Raw genomic sequence first — 20,326 nt, forward strand, 5'->3', positions numbered from 1 at the left:
AAAGGTTCCCCACCCCTGCTCTGTGTGGTTGTAACAAAAACGAGCAAGGTTTTCCTGTTGGGCAAACCAAATGTACTAAGCCTTGGAAAGAGATAAAGTGGATGGAGATAAAGTACCAACCAAACAGCTCCTAACTGTCACTTTACGGGCTGTGTTTGAAAAAATGACAGTTAGGAGCTGATTGGTTGGTACTTTATGTCTACTTTATCTCTCTACATAGACCCCTGTTTATTAGCACGAGAGGTTTCTGATGGAACCTCCTCATTGATTGAATCTTACCTGTAATGGCAGCATGCCCCTGTACATGTGCATTTTTACTTTTCATAAATGATCCTATTTGGGTATGTGGAAAACTGTTGTGTAGAGACAGAGAAAGGGACACACAGCATACAGGAGGGGTTTTCTTACCACATTTCATCATCCCCACTTCAAAACACTTGCGCAGTCGGCACGCTTGGCAGCTCTTGCGTCTGTTTTTGTCTATTGTGCATTGGTTTGTAGCTGGGCAAATGTAATCATTGTGCCCTGTAATGTAAGAAAGAATATAAACATTACCACTGATAATATTGCAAAATACTGTATAAAGCTTAACTGCTAACAACACTTTTCTATATATCTAATATATTAATTCAGCAATGCAGTGAATAGGAGATACTAATCAAGGCAAGCATCTTCTGATGTCATTTTACATATGATGATGTCATTCCACCATTTGTAATGGATTAGCACAAACAGACTTCTTTAACAGCTTGGTCTTCCCGGCGGTTTTGCATCACGACGATTTATTAAGCTAAAATCTCGTCAAAATACCGCAGAGAATAGAAAGTGCCATACCAATTTTACCCCATATAGAACCCCACATTTACTAAGCAGCAGGTTTTGATCTGCGGTTCCGGAAGTGCCAGCATGCACTAGCGGACAGGGCCCGCTGGCACCTGTAGCGCACGTGCAATATTAAAATGATGCGCTCCTGTGGTGCAATCGGTCAGTGCGCGGTACTTATAAGACAGTATCTGTTGAGCAATGCCGAGGTTGTGAGTTCAAGCATCACCTGGAGCAAATTTAATTTAATTAAAATAAAGACAGTACACATACAGGCCCTGATTCAGAGCCGGACGCTCTAACAGAGCGCTCGCTCTGATTCAGGGCTGGCCTTCTGTTTTTTTAGAGCGGCCTCCTGGGCGCTCGCATTGCTGTGGGTTGCCACCCACAGCTAATGCGAGCTGCCAGGATGATGGTGGGGCTTGTGACGAGACCCTCTCACTGACATCACTTGTGATGTCAGTGGGGTCGGCCCCAGACGTCTGGGCAGCCATGCCCCCGGCCCGCCCACAAAAGGGGGCGTGCTGTCACTCAACATCGACAGCACGCCCCCTTGGGTACGAGACCCGGAGCGACGGTTTGCCTGTCGCTATCCAGGTCTCGCGCATGTGTATGATGGAGCCGGCTCCGTTATGTGCATGCGCACTGGGCCACCATCGACCTGCTTGTGAGCGCATAGTGCTCGCGAGCGGGTCTAAATTAGGCCCACAGTACAAAAGATATCCAGGTACCAGGTACCATCTACAGTATATTACTCACTTAAATCCTTTGGAAAGTGTTCTCTTTGGTCCATGTAGCATCCATGAAATTGTCAAAACAAAAAACTATTTGACAAGACATTGAACTTCTCTCATTGGGGGGAATTCATTTAACTCGAATTGAATAGCGCCGGGAGGGAGCTCCCGGAGCTATTCATTTCAGTGCGCTGTTATATCCGAAAATGCCGGTTCTTGCGACTTAACATGGGTGTTAAGGCGCGAGAACCAGCATTCTCTGACTAAAGTGCCAGGCACGCAGCTGTTTGCGCCGCACTAAGCAGGAAAACAGCTGCGCGCCCGGCACTTTTGTCAGATTACTCCTCCCTTATTTTTATTTCTCCCTTAGCCCACCCAAACACCACGTTGAATTGAATAGCTTCGGGAGCTCCCTCCCACAGCTATTCAACATCGCATTGAATTGAATTCCCACCATAGGGAGCCCTTCGCCAATGGCAGGTCACTCGTTAACACTGTAAGAAAATGAATAGGAGTACTCTGATTGTTCAGTGCACGGCAGCTCCAATAATCTCATATTGATCTATCTGTCTGTTTGTCTATCTCATATACATCTGTACATCCATCTACAGTATCTATGTCATATTTATATATAAGCGTGGAACAAAACTGTGGAGAAATTTTTCTAAATTTCCACTGCTGAACAGCCAAATGTACAGAGTTCTGGCTTCACCCACACTTGATGGCATCTGGGAGAGTCCAGGGAGGGGAGAATCCACTCTAATGAGGAGAATCCTGCCCCCCTCCCTCCCTGCCCCCCTGACTGTATAAAGCTGCAAATCACAGCTGCGTCATGACCTTGCCCCCTACTGTTTGAAAACCACTACTTGCAGCAATTTACAGTGGGGGGGAGGGCAGTATGACGCGATTTGTGCTACTGGTGTCACCTGGTCTCGCAGCTGCTCGCTCCAGTGAGAAGTGGGTAACTGGCCTATTCTGTCGGGATGTCAGGAGAACCCCCCCAAATTCAGGAATGAGTGCGATAATGTAAACTCTGAAGAAGACCGAGGAAAGGGTAGTGACTCCCAGGTGGGGAGAGGTGTTGTGGAGATGATGAGCTCCGTAATCTCTACCATCTATATAATCACGTGCAATGTGGCTATCAGAATTAGGAGTGTTTATTAGTGGCAGGAAACCTTGTTTCTTAGTGGTCACTTATACCCCTTTCACCAGAGGCAGATCTCCTGTGAAACCAATGAAGCTTAAGCCTCAGAGCCCCTAACCCGGGAGGGGACCTAAGGCAGGTTTTTTTTTTTTTTTTAATGAGTGAATTTTTCAACAAAATCAATGGAATTTTTTAAGTGTGTGTTATTAAAATAAGGTTATTTTAGTTATAGAATCATAGCCAATGGGTTGAAGTACTTAATATTGACTATGCTCTACAGTAGTGCATGTAGTGGGGGGTATCTAAGTACCCAGAAACCCCCTGATCAGTACTGGCCAGCAGACGCTCTATCTACCGCTCCGACCAGAGGATGGCTCTTATGAGCCGGCCAGGTGCAGAATAACGAGCTGCTGTCAGTGTCATTGCTGAGTGCAGTACTACCAGGTTCCACTAGATGCTCCCATCTCCATTTCTGCTATTCCATCTGCCAGATGTTGGCCCTGCCGTGCTGACCACATACTGAACGCTGAGATGACTGAGGGATGGCATACAGCTCAGAGGCGGGAGCACGCAGCAAGGGGGAGAGACCTGACTCAGGGGGATTCCAGAGATGCCACTCAGGAGGATCAATAGCTGGGATCCTACAGAGGAAGTGATTACATTTTGGTTTTGTATGTGATCTATCTACAGTCTCTCTCTCTCTCTGGGGGTTTCTACATCTATCTAACTATCTACAGCAGGGATGGGGAACCTCAGGCCCAGGGGCCGTATAACACCCCCGGAATCATTTGGTCTGGGCCTCTAAGCTTTTTTCTGCTATCCTCATTTAGTTAGCAGGGTGCCTAGAATGGCACCCTGCAGCCAGAATCTATGCAGTAGTGCCACCTGGAGCGTCCTTAGGATGCTTCAGACGGTCACACCGCTGCCCTTACAGCTCCACGGAGCATCCTCAGGATGCTCCGGGCATTGCTGTAATCCCCGGCCATTGTGGCCCTGCCCCTGTTTGACATCACATGGAGGGGGCATGGCCTGCATCAGGCCCGCAATTAATATTATATATATCAAAATGGCCCTTAGCAGAAAAAAGGTTCCCCACCCCTGATCTACAGTCTCTCACTCTCTGGGTTTTTTTTCTACATCTATCTATCTGTCTATCTATCTGTCTATCTATCTATCTATCTATCTATCTATCTATCTATCTATCTATCTATCTATCTATCTATCTATCTACAGTTTCTCACTCTCTGGGGGGATTCTATATCTATCTAACTACAGTATCTACAGTCTCTCACTCTCTGGGTTTTTTCTACATCTATTTATCTATCTATATATCTATCTATCTATCTATCTATCTATCTATCTATCTATCTATCTATCTATCTACAGTTTCTCACTCTCTGGGGGGTTTCTACATCTATCTACATTATATCAATCTCTGGGGGGGTTCTACATCTGTCTGTCTGTCTGTCTATCTATCTATCTATCTATCTATCTATCTATCTATCTATCTATCTATCTCTCTATCTACAGTTTTTAACTCTCTGGGTAGTTTCTACACCTCCACCATTTGGGTCTCAAGGTCCTTGCAAGGGCAGTAAGGCCCTTTGGACCTTGTTGGATGTTGCCCTATTGTTGCTGGTTGCAAAGGGGCCACCATAAAGCTTCAGGGCCCCAAAAATGTAAATCCGCCACTGCCTTTCACACTACAAGCAGTAACTCGGGTTTTTGCACATGAATGTGCAGCAACACGGGTTACTGTGCAGTGAAAGGGCCAGGTTGAAATAAGCTGGGTGGACTCTGCATTTCAACCTGGTAATGACAAGGGTTTAACACGGTTTCAACCCGGCTCATAATGCAGTGTGAATGGGTAAACCTGGGTCGATGCGATTCGGGTCCCGTTCACAGTATAGGAAGAGCCAACACTCGGAGATGATCTCATCTCCAAGAACCGACTCAGAACGTGATGGCAGTGACGTCATTAACCTGGCAATAAGCCGGGTCGGGCCGCTAGTCTGAAAGGGGTCTCAGCCGGGTCGCTCCCGGGATGGACGCATGAACAAAATCCCGGGCGGGACCCGGCATTACGATGTAAAAGGGGTATAAGTAATGCAATAAACAACCCTTTCTCCAGTGTCTTAGCTGGAGAAGCGGATTATGATCACTTCTTCCAATTTAATACCAACGAAAGTGCAAATAAATCACATAAAGCTTTTATTAAAAGCTGGATAACTGCCAAGGGTCTTTTTTGGAAATGTACCAGTTTACTGAGACCATAAAATAGAAAGGGGGAAACTTGGAAAAACCTAAATTAAAATTTGAATTGGGTATGCTGCTCAGGGTATGGTCTAAGCAGATTGTGGTTTATGGGTTGATATGACTCTCTCTTCCAGTCAGTAATGCTGGTTGAACTATGTGTAACTGCACTGTGGTACTACATGAAATGTTTTCCCATTTATCTAATGTAGCTATTAATAGAAGAATGTTTAAAAAAATATAAACTCACTATCCGTTGAAGATGCACAATTACCTATTTATTTCATAATAACAATATGTATACTTTCGTACTTAACTATTAAATAAAGATTCCAGACAACAGGAGTCGGTATTTAAGATTTGGTAAACATTTTTTTACATTTTTGATAAATGAATTAATGTTAGTATGGTGGCAGACAAAAAAACGGATGACATACAAGACATCCATAAAGTATGCAACTCAATCATTGGTGTTCAACTCTCCTACAAAATAGCACACCCAGACGGAATTTACCTATATCAACAGATGTGGAGAGCACAACCAACTAATAACCATAACCACTTACCGAAAAGCCATTATATCTGAGACTAACAAAAAAAAGCATCCTCAAAGGATTAGAAGGGCGCTATCCCCAGAAGGCAAGAGGAAGTGCTGCTCAACTGCAGATACTAATATCAGAACCTAAGCCACACTATCATGCCATAGGATAAGACTTAAAGCAAAATCAAATAACCAAAAGCGGTATGACATATATCTGTCCTTATATTTCCTTGTGCTCGGCACAGCTGGATGAAATACACGGCGGCAAGGGGCCGTCGCCCAGGGGCCCACATACATTATAGGACCCCCACACTTAGCTACATCACCAAGGAGGGCATTATGGTAAATGTCAGGGGTGGCCAAACTCAATCCTCGAGATCTACCAACAGTTCCTGTTTTTCAGGTCACCCAGCAGGTGCACAAATGTAGTCATTACTCACTGACACATTTTGAAAGATCCACAGGTGGAGCTAATTATTTCACTTGTGATTCTGTGAGGAGACCTGGAAAAGGTGAACTGTTGGTAGATCTCGAGGACTGAGTTTGGCCACCCCTGGTATATGTGAACTGGGGTTTCTGTGTGGCATAATGTAGACTGGGGGCACTACAGTGTGTTTAACACATTTCTGGTGCTGGTAGTGCTAAAACATAATCCTTATTAATAACATCGCTAACATATCATATTGACAATTTATTGGTAGTTGCCCTGGGGCCCACAGACCTTAATCTGACCCTGGTGCAAAGCATTGTTAAGCACATAGGGGCTCATAGAGTCAGACATATCTTTTTACTCAGTCGCATGCAATTAGTGAATTTTAGCGTACAGCGCATGTGCAGAAGTAATTTTTTGCTGGATCTTGCTTTGCGTGAGATGTGCGTTTCGGGTGAGAACTGGACTGTGACAAAGTGATTGCACAGGCATCCTAGAGGGTTGGGTATGGGATCCCGGCAGTTGGGATGCCGCCAGTCAGAATACCGACAGCGGCATAGCGACAGTCAGAAATCCCGACACCATCAGGTAAGTACCCTAACGCTAACCCTTACCCCTAACCCTCCCCCCTAGTGCCTAAACCTAACCTCCCCCTCCCCGCACCCTAAACCTAACCCTCCCCCTTAGTGCCTAACCCTGTGATGTTCTGGTTTTGTTGTGGGCCCGGGGTGGTGATAGGAGCAAACACAGAAGCAGATTTAAAACAAAACGTGGAACTTTTAATAAGTGGTTTGGCAGACATGAACAATGGAAGAAAATAAAGTCCAGGGATGGCACTAAAGTGCAAATGGGAACAGAGGTGAAGCAATGAGTAAAAGTCCAGGTAGTGGCAGATAGGAGCAGTCCAGTAATCCGGGTCTTGTGAGGCTGTAATGAATTGCAGGTTGAAGTGAATTGCAGGCTGTAGTGAATTGCAGGCTGAAGTGAATTGATAATGTCCAGGGGATTAGCAAGTGGAGGTAGGGTGCAGGGTAACAGCTGACACAGGTACTCAGGCAAGGGAGAGGCAATAGGAGGAGGCAGAGGATTCCAGCAGGGTATTGAGCAGGTCAGGTAAGCAGGCTAAGTCAAAGATCCAATAGGCAGTAAGTGAGCACAGGAACTCTCTCTCAGCATGGGCTGAGAAACATGTTGCACTGGCAATTAAAGAGAGCACTCAACTCCCTTAAATACCCAGTGCTCCGCTATGACAGGCCAGAGAGAGCATGTGACCCACCAGGATAGGGCGATTAGATCACATGGCTAGAGGCGGCGCCCATGCTGGAGTGGACGGAAACACCGCCAGACCAAACAAGCCTAGAGTGACAACATGCCCGCACAGGATCACACACAACCAATGCTCCCCGCTAGGCACCAGCACCACTGCCAGACGTCCCCCGCCATAGTGACCTCACAGGTAGTACTCGCCAACCGCTATGCCGAGAAACCCTGGTCATGACAGTACCCCAACCCCCCTTATGGGTGGCCTCAGGACACTCACCAGGCTTCTTAGGGTGTGTAGAATGGAATCTTCTGATGAGTGCGGGAGCATGAATGTCCCGGGCATCGGTCCAGCAGCGTTCTTCCGGGTCGTAATCCTTCCGATCTAGAAGGCACTGCAAATGGCCCCTGAGGACATGAGAATCCAGGATTTGGAAGACCTCGAACTCCACACCTCTTTCTGTCTGGATACGAGGGGAAACAGGGAGGACCTTCAGGAACTTATTCAGAATCAAAGGTTTGAGAAGGGAGATGTGAAGAGAGTTTGTAACTCTTAAGTAAGAGGGGAGCTGAAGGCTATAAACCACAGGATTGCTGATTTCTGTGATGGAGAAGGGTCCAATGTAACGTGAGGCAAACTTCATGGATGGAACTCTGAGGCGTAGGTTCCGAGTGGACAACCAAACCTGGTCTTCAACTTTCATGCAAGGTACCTTCCTTCACCTCCTGTCTGCTTGTAGTTTGTAGCACGAGGACGTCTTCTCCAAATCAATGCGCACTTGAGCCCATATGGACGCAAACCTCTGTACTGTATCCTCCACGGCTGGAACATTGAAAGCTGACAGGCTCCGAAACTCAGGTATTCGAGGGTGAAGACTGTAAACCACCTGAAAAGGAGTTAGATTCGTAGAGGAATGATATGAGGCATTGTGCGCAAATTCGGCCCAAGGCAATAACTCAGATCAGTTGTCTTGGGATGATGACATGAATATTCTCAGAAAAGTCTCAAGGTCCTGATTGACTCTTTCTGTGGATCCATTACTCTGTTGGTGGTAGGCTGTAGAAAAATTGAGTTTCACTTGTAGGACGGAACATAAGGCTCTCCAAAACTTTGCCACAAATTGAGCACCACGATCAGAGACTATTTCCGTAGGGAGTCCATGAAGGCGGAATATGTGCTGGACAAACAAATGAGCCAATTCAGGGGCTGTGGGCAATTTCTTCAGAGGAACGTAATGGACCATCTTCGAAAATTGATCCACCACGACCCAGATGGTGGTGTAACCCTCAGGACTTGGTAAGTCCATTACAAAGTCCATGGAGAGATGCGTCCATGGACGTGAAGGAATAGGTAGAGGCAACAGTTCACCAGCTGGAGCGTGACGTGAGGATCTGTGCTGGGCACAGGAGGTACATGATGAGATAAACTCCAATACGTCAGTTTTCATCAAGGGCCACCAGTAGGACCTTTTTGAAAGTTCCAGAGTCTTCCGAGTACCAGAATGTCCTGTGAAGCATGAGGAGTGAGCCCACGTGAGCAGCTGCTTCCTTAACTCTGGGACCACAAAGGTTCTCCCAGTAGGAGGCTGTAACTGTATGGTTGCAAACACTCTTGATTCCAGCACAGGAGTACTGCGAGAGATTTTGATATTGTTGTCACAGGAAAATGATCTAGACAGAGCATCTGCTTTCTGGTTGAGAGCTCCAGAGCGAAAGGTCAGAGTAAAATGGAATCGAGCAAAGAATATTGCCCATCGGGCCAGACGAGAACTTACACACTGAAGATTTTAGAGGAGAGGAGGTTTCTATGGTCGGTGAAGACAGTGAAAGGGAATTTAGCCCCCTCCAACAGGTATCGCCACTCTTTAAGTGCCCGCTTAACTGCCAAAGGTTCTTGTTCTCCTATAGCATAGTTCTTTTCAGCTGGAGAAAACTTCTTGGAGAAGAAGTCACAAGGGTGTACTCGGTTATCCTCATACCGTTGAGACAGAACTGCTCCCACCACCTCCGATGATGCATCTACCTCCAAAAAAAGGTCTATCCAGGTCTGGTTGTCTTAACACTGGAGCAGTGATAAAAGCTTGTTTCAAAAGCTGGAAGGCTGTCTCAGCTTCAGGAGTCCATAGAGCAGGGTTAGCGCCTTTACGAGTCAATGCTGTGATGGGGGCCATCAGAGATGAAAATCCTTTGATAAAGCATCTATAGTAATTGGCGAATCCGAGCAGTCTTTGGATGGCTTTCAATGTCTGGGGTCGGGACCAATCTAGAATCGCCTGGACCTTTTTGGGATCCATCTCCAGGCTGGAGCCGGAGATGACATAACCAAGGAATGGCGCACTGAGTACACTGAAGACACATTTCTATAGTTTACAGTAGAGATGGTTCCTTCTCAAACGAGACAGCACTTCCTTCACATGTTTATGGTGTTCTTCTAGAGAAGAGGAAAAAATCAGTATATCGCTCAGGAAAAACAACTACGGAGACATACAACAAATCCCGGAAAATCTCATTGATGAAGCCTTGAAAGACAGCAGGAGCATTGCATAAGCCGAAGGGCATCACAAGATATTCAAAGTGACCGTCTCTGGTATTAAAAGTGGTTTTCCACTCATCTCCCGCACGGATAAGAATAAGATTATAAGCCCCTCGTAGATCTAATTTAGAGAAAATGATGGATCCCTTGACCCTGTCGAACAGCTCTGTAATCAACGGAAGAGGGTATCGATTCTTGACTGTTATGTCATTAAGGCCTCGATAATCTATACATGGCCTTAACCCACCATCCTTTATCCCAACGAAAAAGAATCCGGCACCAGCAGGAGATGTAGAAGGACGAATTAACCCTTTCTCTAAATTCTCCTGGATGTATTCAGACATTGCTTGGGTCTCTGGCAAGGATAGAGGATAGGTGCTACCTCGAGGAGGCATCTTATCAGGCCACAAATCGATGGGGCAATACCATTACCTGTGAGGAGGTAAGACATTAGCTTGTTGTTCAGAAAAAACATCAGCAAACAGTTGATACTCCTTGGGGATAGCTGGGGGTACTAACGAGACTGCAGGGGTAACTATAGTTGCATTAGAGGTAGACAAAGAAGTTTGCAGATTATCCTGTCGTTTAGACATCTCTTGAAGAAACTGAGCCATTTGATGCTGCATAGTTTCCAAGTTTTCCAAATGACCTGCAATACACCGAAATAAATCTGTTCCAGACTCCTCTCCCGTGGCTGGGTCCATGGGGCCAGTGCAATCTGTGATGTTCTGGTTTTGTTGTGGGTCTGGGGTGGTGATAGGAGCAAACACAGAAGCAGATTTAAAACAAAACGTGGAACTTTTAATAAGTGGTTTGGCAGACATGAACAATGGAAGAAAATAAAGTCCAGGGATGGCACTAAAGTGCAAATGGGAACTGAGGTGAAGCAATGAGTAAAAGTCCAGGTAGTGGCAGATAGGAGCAGTCCAATAATCTGGGTCTCGTGAGGCTGTAATGAATTGCAGGTTGAAATGAATTGCAGGCTGTAGCGAATGGCAGGCTGAAGTGAATTGCAGGCTGAAGTGAATTGATAATGTCCAGAGGATTAGCAAGTGGTGGTAGGGTGCAGGGTAACAGCTGACAGAGGTACTCAGGCAAGGGAGAGGCAATAGGAGGAGGCAGAGGATTCCAGCATGGTATTGAGCAGGTCAGGTAAGCAGGCTAAGGCAAAGATCCAACAGGCAGTAAGTAAGCACAGGAACTCTCTCCCAGTGGCGGATGAGAAACGTTGCACTGGCAATGAAAGAGAGCTCTCAACTCCCTTAAATAACCAGTGCTCCGCTGTGACAGGCCAGAGAGAGCATGTGACCCACCAGGATAGGGCGATTAGATCACATTGCTAGAAGCCATATGGCGGCGCCCTTGCTGGAGTGTACGGAAACACCACCAGACCAAACAAGCCCAGAGTGACAACATGCCCGCACAGGATCACGCACAACCAATGCTCCCAGCCAGGCACCAGCACCACTGCCAGAGGTCCCCCACCATAACGACCTCACAGGTAATACCCGCCAACCGCTATGCTGAGAAACCCTGAATGTGACAGTCCCTAACCCTCACCATAGTGCCTAACCCCTAACCCTCAACCTAACCCCAGATACTTACCTTCGGGATGCCACAGTTGGGATACTGGAGCCGGGATCCTGACCCCATCAGGATTCCAGCACCGGTATTTTGGCCATTGGCATCCTGCTCACCGGGATGCTGACTACCTCCCATCCTAGATGTCATCTCTTCTGCCCTTTATAAATGGCTTGATTACATCAGCTTTTAACCTGCAATATTCTTTTTTTTCCATAATATATTCTAATACATTGTTGACACATAAATTAGTCAACTTAAAATGTACAGTAAGATGAACAATGTTTAAAACAATTCTGAATCCCGATAGACGTCTTCCCGAACGAAGGTAAGCCGGCCTGTCTTAGGTGTTAGCAGTGTGGGGGGGGGTTAGGTTTAAGCACCCCCGGTGGGACTTAGGGTTAGGCATGTCACCTTGTGCACAGCCAGGGGCAGGGAGAGCCGGGCAGCGTCTGAGCTGTCTGCTGAAGGTGCTCAGCGCTGCCCGGTATTAAAAAAAAAAGCATGGGCTGGCTAATCCCAAAATCCCGGGGTTGGAAGCTCCAATCCCAGGATTCAAGCCTGTCCAATTTTAGGCCAAAAGATTGGGATCAGCGGGATCCTGGGATTGGCCACCCTAATTCTAAGTTATTCTTGCTCGGGGTGGCAGCAGGCAGGTGTGAGTGCATCTTCACGCACAGTGAGACAAAGAATTTAGGAGGATGGCCTGGTGTCAAGAAGGGCAGCATAGAAGCCACTTCTCTCCAGAAAAACATCAGGTACAGACTGATATTCTGCAAAAGCTACAGGGATTGGACTGCTGAGGACTGGGGAAGAGTTATTTTCTCTGATGAATCCCCTTTCAGATTGTTTGGGGCATCTGGAAAAATGCTTCTCCGGGAAAAGACAGTAAAGCATCCTGAGACCATTCATGTGTGGGATTGCTTCTCAGCCGAGGGAGTGGGCTCGCTCACAATTTTGCCTAAGAACATAGCCATGAATAAAGAATGGTACCAAAACATCCTCCAAGAGCAACTTCTCCCAACCATCCAAGAACAGTTTGGTGACGAATAATGCCTTTTCCAGCATGACGGAGTACCTTGCCATAAGGCAAAAGTGATAACTAAGTGGCTCAGGGAACAAAACATCGACATTTTGGGGCCATGGCCAGGAAACTCCCCAGACCTTAATCCCATTGAGAACTTGTGGTCAATCCCCAAGAGGCGGGTGGACAAACAAAAAACCCACAAATCTGACAAACTCCAAGCATTGATTAGGCAAGAATGGGCGGCCATCAGTCAGTATGTGGCCCAGAATTTGATTGACAGCATGCCAGGGCGAATTGCATAGGTCTTGAAAAAGAAGGGTCAACACTGCAAATATTGACTCTTTGCATAAACTTAATGCAATTGTCAATAAAAGCCTTTGACACTTATGAAATGCTTGTAATTTACTTCAGTATACCATAGTAACATCTAACAAAAAGGTCTAAAAACACTGAAGCAGCAATCTTTGTGAAAACCAATACTTGTGTAATTCTCAAAACTTTTGGCCATGGCTGTATACCGGCACTTTAAGCACTGAGCCGCCCCCTGGAACATCTGGAGAGGCATATGGAGAAGGCGCTGCTGCTGCCTTCTCCATATGCCGGCCGGGTGCCGTCCGAGATTCTGTTACCAGCGGGCGCCCGGCGGCTCCTTCCCTGCAGCTGGACGCCGGACCTCGCTACTGAGCTCCGTCTTCCGGCTCCTGCAGTGGGTTTTGGGAGAGACATCAGTGCAGAGTGAGGGGCGATTGGGAGGCAGCAGGCGCCTGAGCGGGGCCTCAGGTAAGTTCTGTTTGTATGTTTGTTTGTTTGTTTGCATGTATGTCATTATGTGTAAGGGGCACTACTGCAAGGGGCACTACTACTATTGTGAGCAATGTATAGGGCTCTACTTCAAGGGGCACTACTACAGTTGTGGGCAGTGTAAAGAGGACACTACTACCATTGTGGGCAATGTATAGAGACACTACTAGAAGGGGCACTACTATTGTGGGCAATGTTTAAGGGGCACTACTACAAGGGGCACTACTACGGTGGCCAATTTATAGGGGGCCCTACTACTATTGTGGGCAATGTATAGGGAGCACTACAACAAGGGGCATTACTACTATGGTGGGAAATGTATAGGGGGCACTACTGCAAGGGGCACTTCTACTATTGTGGACAATGTATAGGGGGCACTACTACAAGGGGCACTACTACTGTGGGCAATGTATGGAGGGCACTACTGTGGGCAATGTATAGGGGGCACTACTACAAGGGGTACTACTACTGTGGGCATTGTATAAGGGACACTACTACTGTGGGCATTGCATAGGGGACACTGTTACTGTGAACAGTCTTTAAGGAGCACTACTACTGTGGGCATTGCATAAGGAGCACTACTACTCTACCCAGAATTCAAGAGACTATACCGGCATTTGATAATAAGTTATAACCGGCCATACAAATTACAGTAATCTACCCTGGAAGTGTTGGTTCCACAATGGAGCACATAAATCTCTGAGTATAAAAACGAATAGAACAAACAAACAAGGGCGCATCAGAAAACACTAATTAGCCAATTAAAGCAGAATACAAAACTGATGATATAATAAGCGACCCAAAGCAAAAAAATTGGCAATAGCCTAGAAGGCCAGGGCGGCTAAATAAGCAAACTTAAGTATCACATAGTAGGGCTGAATTCAATCAGGTGCGAAAAGTTGTGTTTGTCGAAAAGCATTCGCCGGTGCAAACTTTTTGTGCATATGTGTGTATTGCGCTATCCAATTGCCAACTCCATAGGCAGAAACCGGCAAAAAGCCTTCACCATCTCAGAGGCAGGTGATAAAATGTGCAAAATATCTATTTTTGGCTAAAAATGTGGGAATTTGCGGCCTGATTCAGTAAGCATAGCAACTTCGATTGCAATAGCGATTATGCACGCAGTTCAACTGCGATAGCATGCAAATCCATTGCGATCACTATGCCACCGCAGAACTACATAAAGACGCCCATTTTACCTTACACACATCCGTAATGTTTAGCACGACTGCGAGAACATCGATACAATCGAGTACCATCGCAGCCTCACGCACACTTGCACAAGCTCTGACCTTGCTCAGAAATTGCTAACTTCAGCGCACGCTATCAGGAATCAGGCTGCGTAGGGCATCGCAGTGGATAATTTATGCACGCCCATGCAATGCGATTGCGTGTGTATTAGCAGCTGAGCTCTTTGCTGAATTAGACCCTTGATTAAGAACCCTTTGGTCACCCCCCCCCTCCCCCCTTATGACTAATTAGGCAAAAAAATATTAAAATTGGCTTAATTCCCCCTAATGATGATATGTAATTTTTTGGGTGAAAATGTATAAAGTGTTGGATAATGGGTATAGACACAAACATATACTAGCACCCATTTTAATGTTCCCCCCAATTTAACTACAGCAATTATTTTTCCAAAAGAAATTGCTTTATATAATTTTTTTAAACTTATGTAAATTTGCATATAACAGCCATTTGACTCACTTTAAGAAGCCAAAATACTTTTATTAGGGCTATTAATACACTTTTATTTTGATTTCCTATGTCAATTGTGCTTTTTATGGGGTACAGACTGATTTCCCCAAGATGTGCTGTACTTTCCTCTATTTTCACTATGCGCATTTTATCACACATATGCATTTTTTGCGTGTTTTGCAATTGTATAGGGCGAAAAGCGGGAGCGCGCATTGAGAAAAAAAGATCTAAACTGGCGAATACGGCGATAACTTCACCACGTGAACGCTTATCGCCAAACGCGATTTTTATTTGCACCTAATTTAATATGGCCCTGAGTATGAAAATACAAAACAAAACGAATCTATATAGAGAAAATAAGATATATATTAAAAAAGTATATGAAAGTAAAATAAAAATTAAGGAAAAACTATAAAACAAACGTAAAATATAAAGACAAAAAAAAAACAAATACCTAATACAAATAGAGCCAACAACCAATTAATTACAAAATCAAATCTAAATCACTATGGTGTCCAAAGAATGGATCCACTTGGCCTCACACTTACATAAAAAAACATGTCACGGCCTCTTGGAGAAACAGGTAAATAATCAATCAATCTGCATCTCCAGGTATAGTGTAGCTCATTCAGACCCGCTCGCTAGATGCATTAGTTCGCTCCCAGCCTATGCAAATCTAATGCACGCCCAGCAGGCGATTGTATGGCAAGGCATTAGCATGCCCACCATGTCTTGGCGTGCGATCACTTTGTGTATGCAAACGCCCACCAGCCATTCATAAGACGCCCACTTGCGCACGTCATCTCCTGGAAGTGCATGAAAACATTAGTACATCGAGCACCATTGGATGTGCTTGCAGCGCTTGAGGTTGTCTATACCTGGCAGCAAGCACTGCAATCACTTCAGTGTGAAATACAACCAGGTGACGTGTACAATGACGCTGCTGTTAATTATGCACATCTCTGAAACGGCGTTGAAACACTCAGGCACATCTGCGTTCGTACCTCTACTCCCCCGTTTCTAGTGGCCAGTCCCTGTTGGCACCCACGCATGGCTTCTCCTGTCACTCATTCAGTTGCGCTGTCTATGCTGGGCGAGCAAGCACTTCCCGATCTTTCGCAGAGGTTCGCGCACACGCATTGCAATACATACACATGCGCAGATTGCAAATATCAGCCAGCTATGAGCGATCGCATCCAAATGAGCGGGTCTGAATCAGCTCCAGTGTCCATAATGTTGTGCTACAGGTATTTCAGAAGATTTGTTAATATATGCTTGGCAAATTGAAGTACAATGGCTTGCCATCCTTTCCTTAAAGCATCTTGTCGTCATGCCCACATGATAGAGACCACATGGACAGGTATCACTGGTGCTATTTTGAGAACTTTTGAATCATAACAAACAAGAGAAACTAAAATTTTCAATGTAATTCTAAAGGCCTTATGCTGGGTACACACTAAACAGATATATCTGCAGATGATGGTTTTTCGTACACCCTGAACAACCATCATCTGTGTTCAGTGTGTAGGAGGGGGCGGGGCAGGGGCGTGTCCACCCTCCTCCCCGCGGCTGCCGCTGCATGTGTATAGACGGTCTGCAGACATATTTGTCCATCGGCTGTGCAGCACAGCCTGTACGATATGTCTGTGAACCACGTCGTTCACAGACATATCGCGGGTACACACTGGCCGACGGGCAGCAGATATATTGGCCGACCAATCGATCGGCCAATATATCTGTCAGTGTGTATGTACCCAGCATTAGACACACTGGGCTCCCTGAGCTCACCATGGTCATAATGTTTATCCTTATCAACTGTCACATGAGCAGGAGAAATGACAAATGTATGCCAACTGGAGAAACCACAGAATTATTAATTCATTAAGGCACTGGTAGCTCCTGGTGTGTATCAGGAGCGGAGGGGACCCATGTGCAGTTTTTTCCCAGGTCCCCTCATCTCTAGCCAGGAACGCACGGAGTAGACTCTAGCGTTGTGCCAGAGTCTACTGTGCATTCGAAGGTCTCCGGGAAAATGGCGCAATGGCCAGTTCCTCTGCAATATTTCTACTGCGCATTTGCAAATCACCAGGTAAATGGCCGCCACATCATTTTCCCTGTGATTTGTGCAGCACTGCTGACGTTGAACTGCGGAGAGGTACATATTAAAGAACTAGAGTGCAGGTTGTGCGGTGTGTGGCCTGTGTGCACCGCACATCCTGCACCCATTATAGATTCGCCACTGGATAGGCCTGCTCACAAGTGACAGAAGCACAGCAGTACCAGGTAGCCCGAGGATAAAAAGGTACAGCAGGGACAGACACACAGAGGAAGAAGAAATGACAGAGAAAAAATAGATGATAAACTTCCCCCAACAGATACTGCATTGCTATAAATAACACCGCCTCCTTAGTCTTTTTAATTCTGACCCAAAAGCACTGTTAGTGGTTCTCCTGACGATGCCCCTACACTTGCTCTATATACTGTGGCTGCAGTTAGCACCAGAGCCTGCCTAATAGTCGCCTAACTAACCGATCACTTTACTGTTAGTTTCCGGGGTCGCCACGCTACGGCACTCTCCATTAGCATGCGCTAATAGAGAGTGCCGGGGAGGGACCCTACAGATCCCTCTCTTGGTACTTTTTGTGGACTGTAACCCACAGGCTACAAAGGCTAATGGTAGCTACCACGGCAATGTACCGAATGCTTTGCATTCTAGAGTTTGGTAAATTTGTCAATAAAGCAGCCCCCATAAATGGTTTTAGCTGCTAGAGCTTGGTACTTCATTTTTTGATAACTCCAACAATTAAGCATCCCCAGTTGTTGCGGATGGAAATGGAGGGACTATGGCAGAAGTCAGAGAGATCTGATGTGTTCCTTCCATCTTAAATGCTGGGGATCATTAATATTTGCACCACCAGTGGCGGATTTTACATAAGGGCTGCAAACTTTCCCCCATACCCCCCAGTAAAATCAGCCACACGCAGGGACTGCCTAGCAGTAGCAGTGACTTCCCATTGGAAGTGCTCCCTGCTAATAACAGCCATACAGGCAGTCCCAGGGGAAGGTGTTTTCACCCCCTGGGACTGCCAGTACAGACTGCGATAGCAGAGAGAGCGCTTCCCATGGGAAAATCACTCCTCTGCTATTGCAGCAGCCCTTACCAGCTTCTAGGGGTTGCAGACAATGCAATCCCTAGAAGTCTAATTTGTGCACATGAACGGGGATGCACTACTGCACATGTGCACAATTACATACCACCAGGCAGACAGGTTAGGAGCCACCACTGCCTCCAACAGACAGATTAAGGAGTATGCAGTATTTAGATCCGTCCCCAGAGACTGTACCCCATGGTGGGTAAGGGAGGACCGCTGTACATGCCCCGTAGGCTTCTTCCTGCTCTGGGGCACATAAAACAGACCCTGGAGCAATGGAGAAAGTCAGTGTACCCCTTCAAGGCTGGCGCCTGGAGGCGACCGCCTTTCATTGTCTCCTGTATTTCCACCCGTTTGGAGGTGTATCTTTTGCACCAAGTATAGGGTATCTGCACTGATGATGATGGACTGTAGCAAACCAATCCTGTATGTATAATTCTGCATATGGACAAATGTATACATTTTTTTCTATGCACATCTCATTTGAGCACTGCGGTCCTGATTCAGAGGTGGATGCACTGCCGATGTCGGATGCAGTGGAGTGATTGTTTGCTACTGAGCAAGTGTCTAAGTCAGGGTCGGCACCAAGGGTCGGGGCACCCTGTGCCGGCTATCTACAGTGCGCCCCAATATTGTGCCCGGCTTCACCGCGCGCTACCGAAATTGGGGGCATGGCCTAATTTCCATAGGTCACGTCCCCTACGTGATGTTATTTGGAGGCGTACCCGCATGGCATGCCTCCAAATAATGTCAAGCTGGGGGAGCCTCACTAGCTGGGCTTCCCCTAGGCCTCTCCCGTCACTGAATGGATGCCATGCATATGCGCCCAGCATCCATTCAGACTCCGGGGTCCGGTCCCAACCTCCGCATTTGACCACCCGTGGGCCACTTCGGCCCATGGGTGGAACAGTGGGACAGTAATGTCCCGCTGAAATCGGAATGTTGGAGAGGGGTGCGCCCTCTATGGGTGGCGCCCCTGTTCGACCGCACTGGTCGAAAACCCCTAGAGCCGGCCCTGGTCGAATGGTGCATACACAGGGTCAGATTTTTCTTCAGCTCTGAACAATAACGATTAAAAAAATCGTTTAATCGTTCATAACAGAAGGAAAATCTGACATATCTGACATGTCTGAACGATGAACGATGTGCGTTCCCGATGGTCAGATAACGATATCTGACATCTGATGTGTTTGCAGTCAGATTTGGACGATATCAATCCTTTTAATGCAGTCAAAAATCGTTGGTCAAATTGTTCATCAAATCGTTGAATCGTTCAATCGTTCATCTGACACATCTGACAAATCTGACCGTGTGTATGCACCATAAGTCACACCGCGCATGCGCCCCGATTGTGTTCGTACAGAGTTGCTGTTGCCCCTGTACATCCAATTTACTTTATCAGGCCAATATAATTTTTTTTGAATCAAAAAGAGAGATCCAATGGCTTTAAAATCAGTATTGAGGGAGTGAAATGATATTAAGGGGTATATTTAACAGTAATTTCTTATCGCCGCATATCGCTGCTTTTGCAATCAAAAACAGTACCTCCCCTGCATACATTCTGTTAAAGCTAAATATTTCTGGGTGTCCTGTATAAACTGCACCAATTGTGTTTAAATATTTTACTGGGCGCACTTGTATTACTGCATTTAGAAGATCTTATTAATGTGTAAGAGAAATTATTTGATTTTGAATCCTTTACCTTCTCTTATTCCCATGAGTGCTGCAACTAAAAAATAGCCTGGAACTTCTTATGGCTTATAAGATATTTGTAATAGTTATTTCTGGGTGCAGAGTCTGCAAAGAATTATGTAACAAAAGTAATAACCTTAATAGATCAATAGAAATATACAGAGAAAAGAACCTTAGTATTAGTGATTTCAGTGTGAATAGTATTCACTTTCTCCTTCTTTAATGTTCTGGTATCTCACAGGATACTTTTTTTTCTGTAAGCTTCCGTCTCCCGATTCCCTGATCTGACAGGAACCACCTATCGTCAATCCGTCAGGGAATAGGGGAAATTCTTCCTGTTAAAAATCCCTGACTTGCCAATCGGTCATCAAGGCACCCTAACATTCCAGGTTTTAGGCACAGGTGACTTAATTAGTGTCTGCAACAGTTTGATCATACCACGTGTGCACAAGGAATGCGATCTTGTCGTGTGGTATGCTGGCGCTGGAATCCTGACACCGGTCAGAATCTCGCCGCTGGTATCCCGACGGCAAGTACTGGGGTTAGGGGGAGGGTTAGGTGTTAGGGTAGGCACTAGGGGGAAGGTTAGGATCAGGCAGTGGGGAGGTAGGGTAGGGGTAGGGAGAGGGTTAGGATACTGACCCTGTATCCTAACTTG

At 46.1% G+C, this 20,326-nt stretch overlaps 1 protein-coding gene across 1 annotated transcript in view; it reads right to left on the minus strand.

The window, feature by feature from the left end:
* Nucleotides 1-20,326, minus strand: part of ESR2 (estrogen receptor 2) — a 77,987-nt gene that overhangs the window by 44,819 nt on the left and 12,842 nt on the right. The window contains exon 3 of the mRNA XM_088471323.1: nt 409-525. Coding sequence (XP_088327449.1) covers nt 409-525 — 117 coding nt within the window. The remainder of the gene's footprint in view (nt 1-408; nt 526-20,326) is intronic.

The sequence above is a fragment of the Taudactylus pleione genome, unplaced genomic scaffold (genome assembly GCF_031769625.1).
Source record: "Taudactylus pleione unplaced genomic scaffold, aTauple2 ptg000113l, whole genome shotgun sequence".
NCBI classification, from domain to species: domain Eukaryota; kingdom Metazoa; phylum Chordata; class Amphibia; order Anura; family Myobatrachidae; genus Taudactylus; species Taudactylus pleione.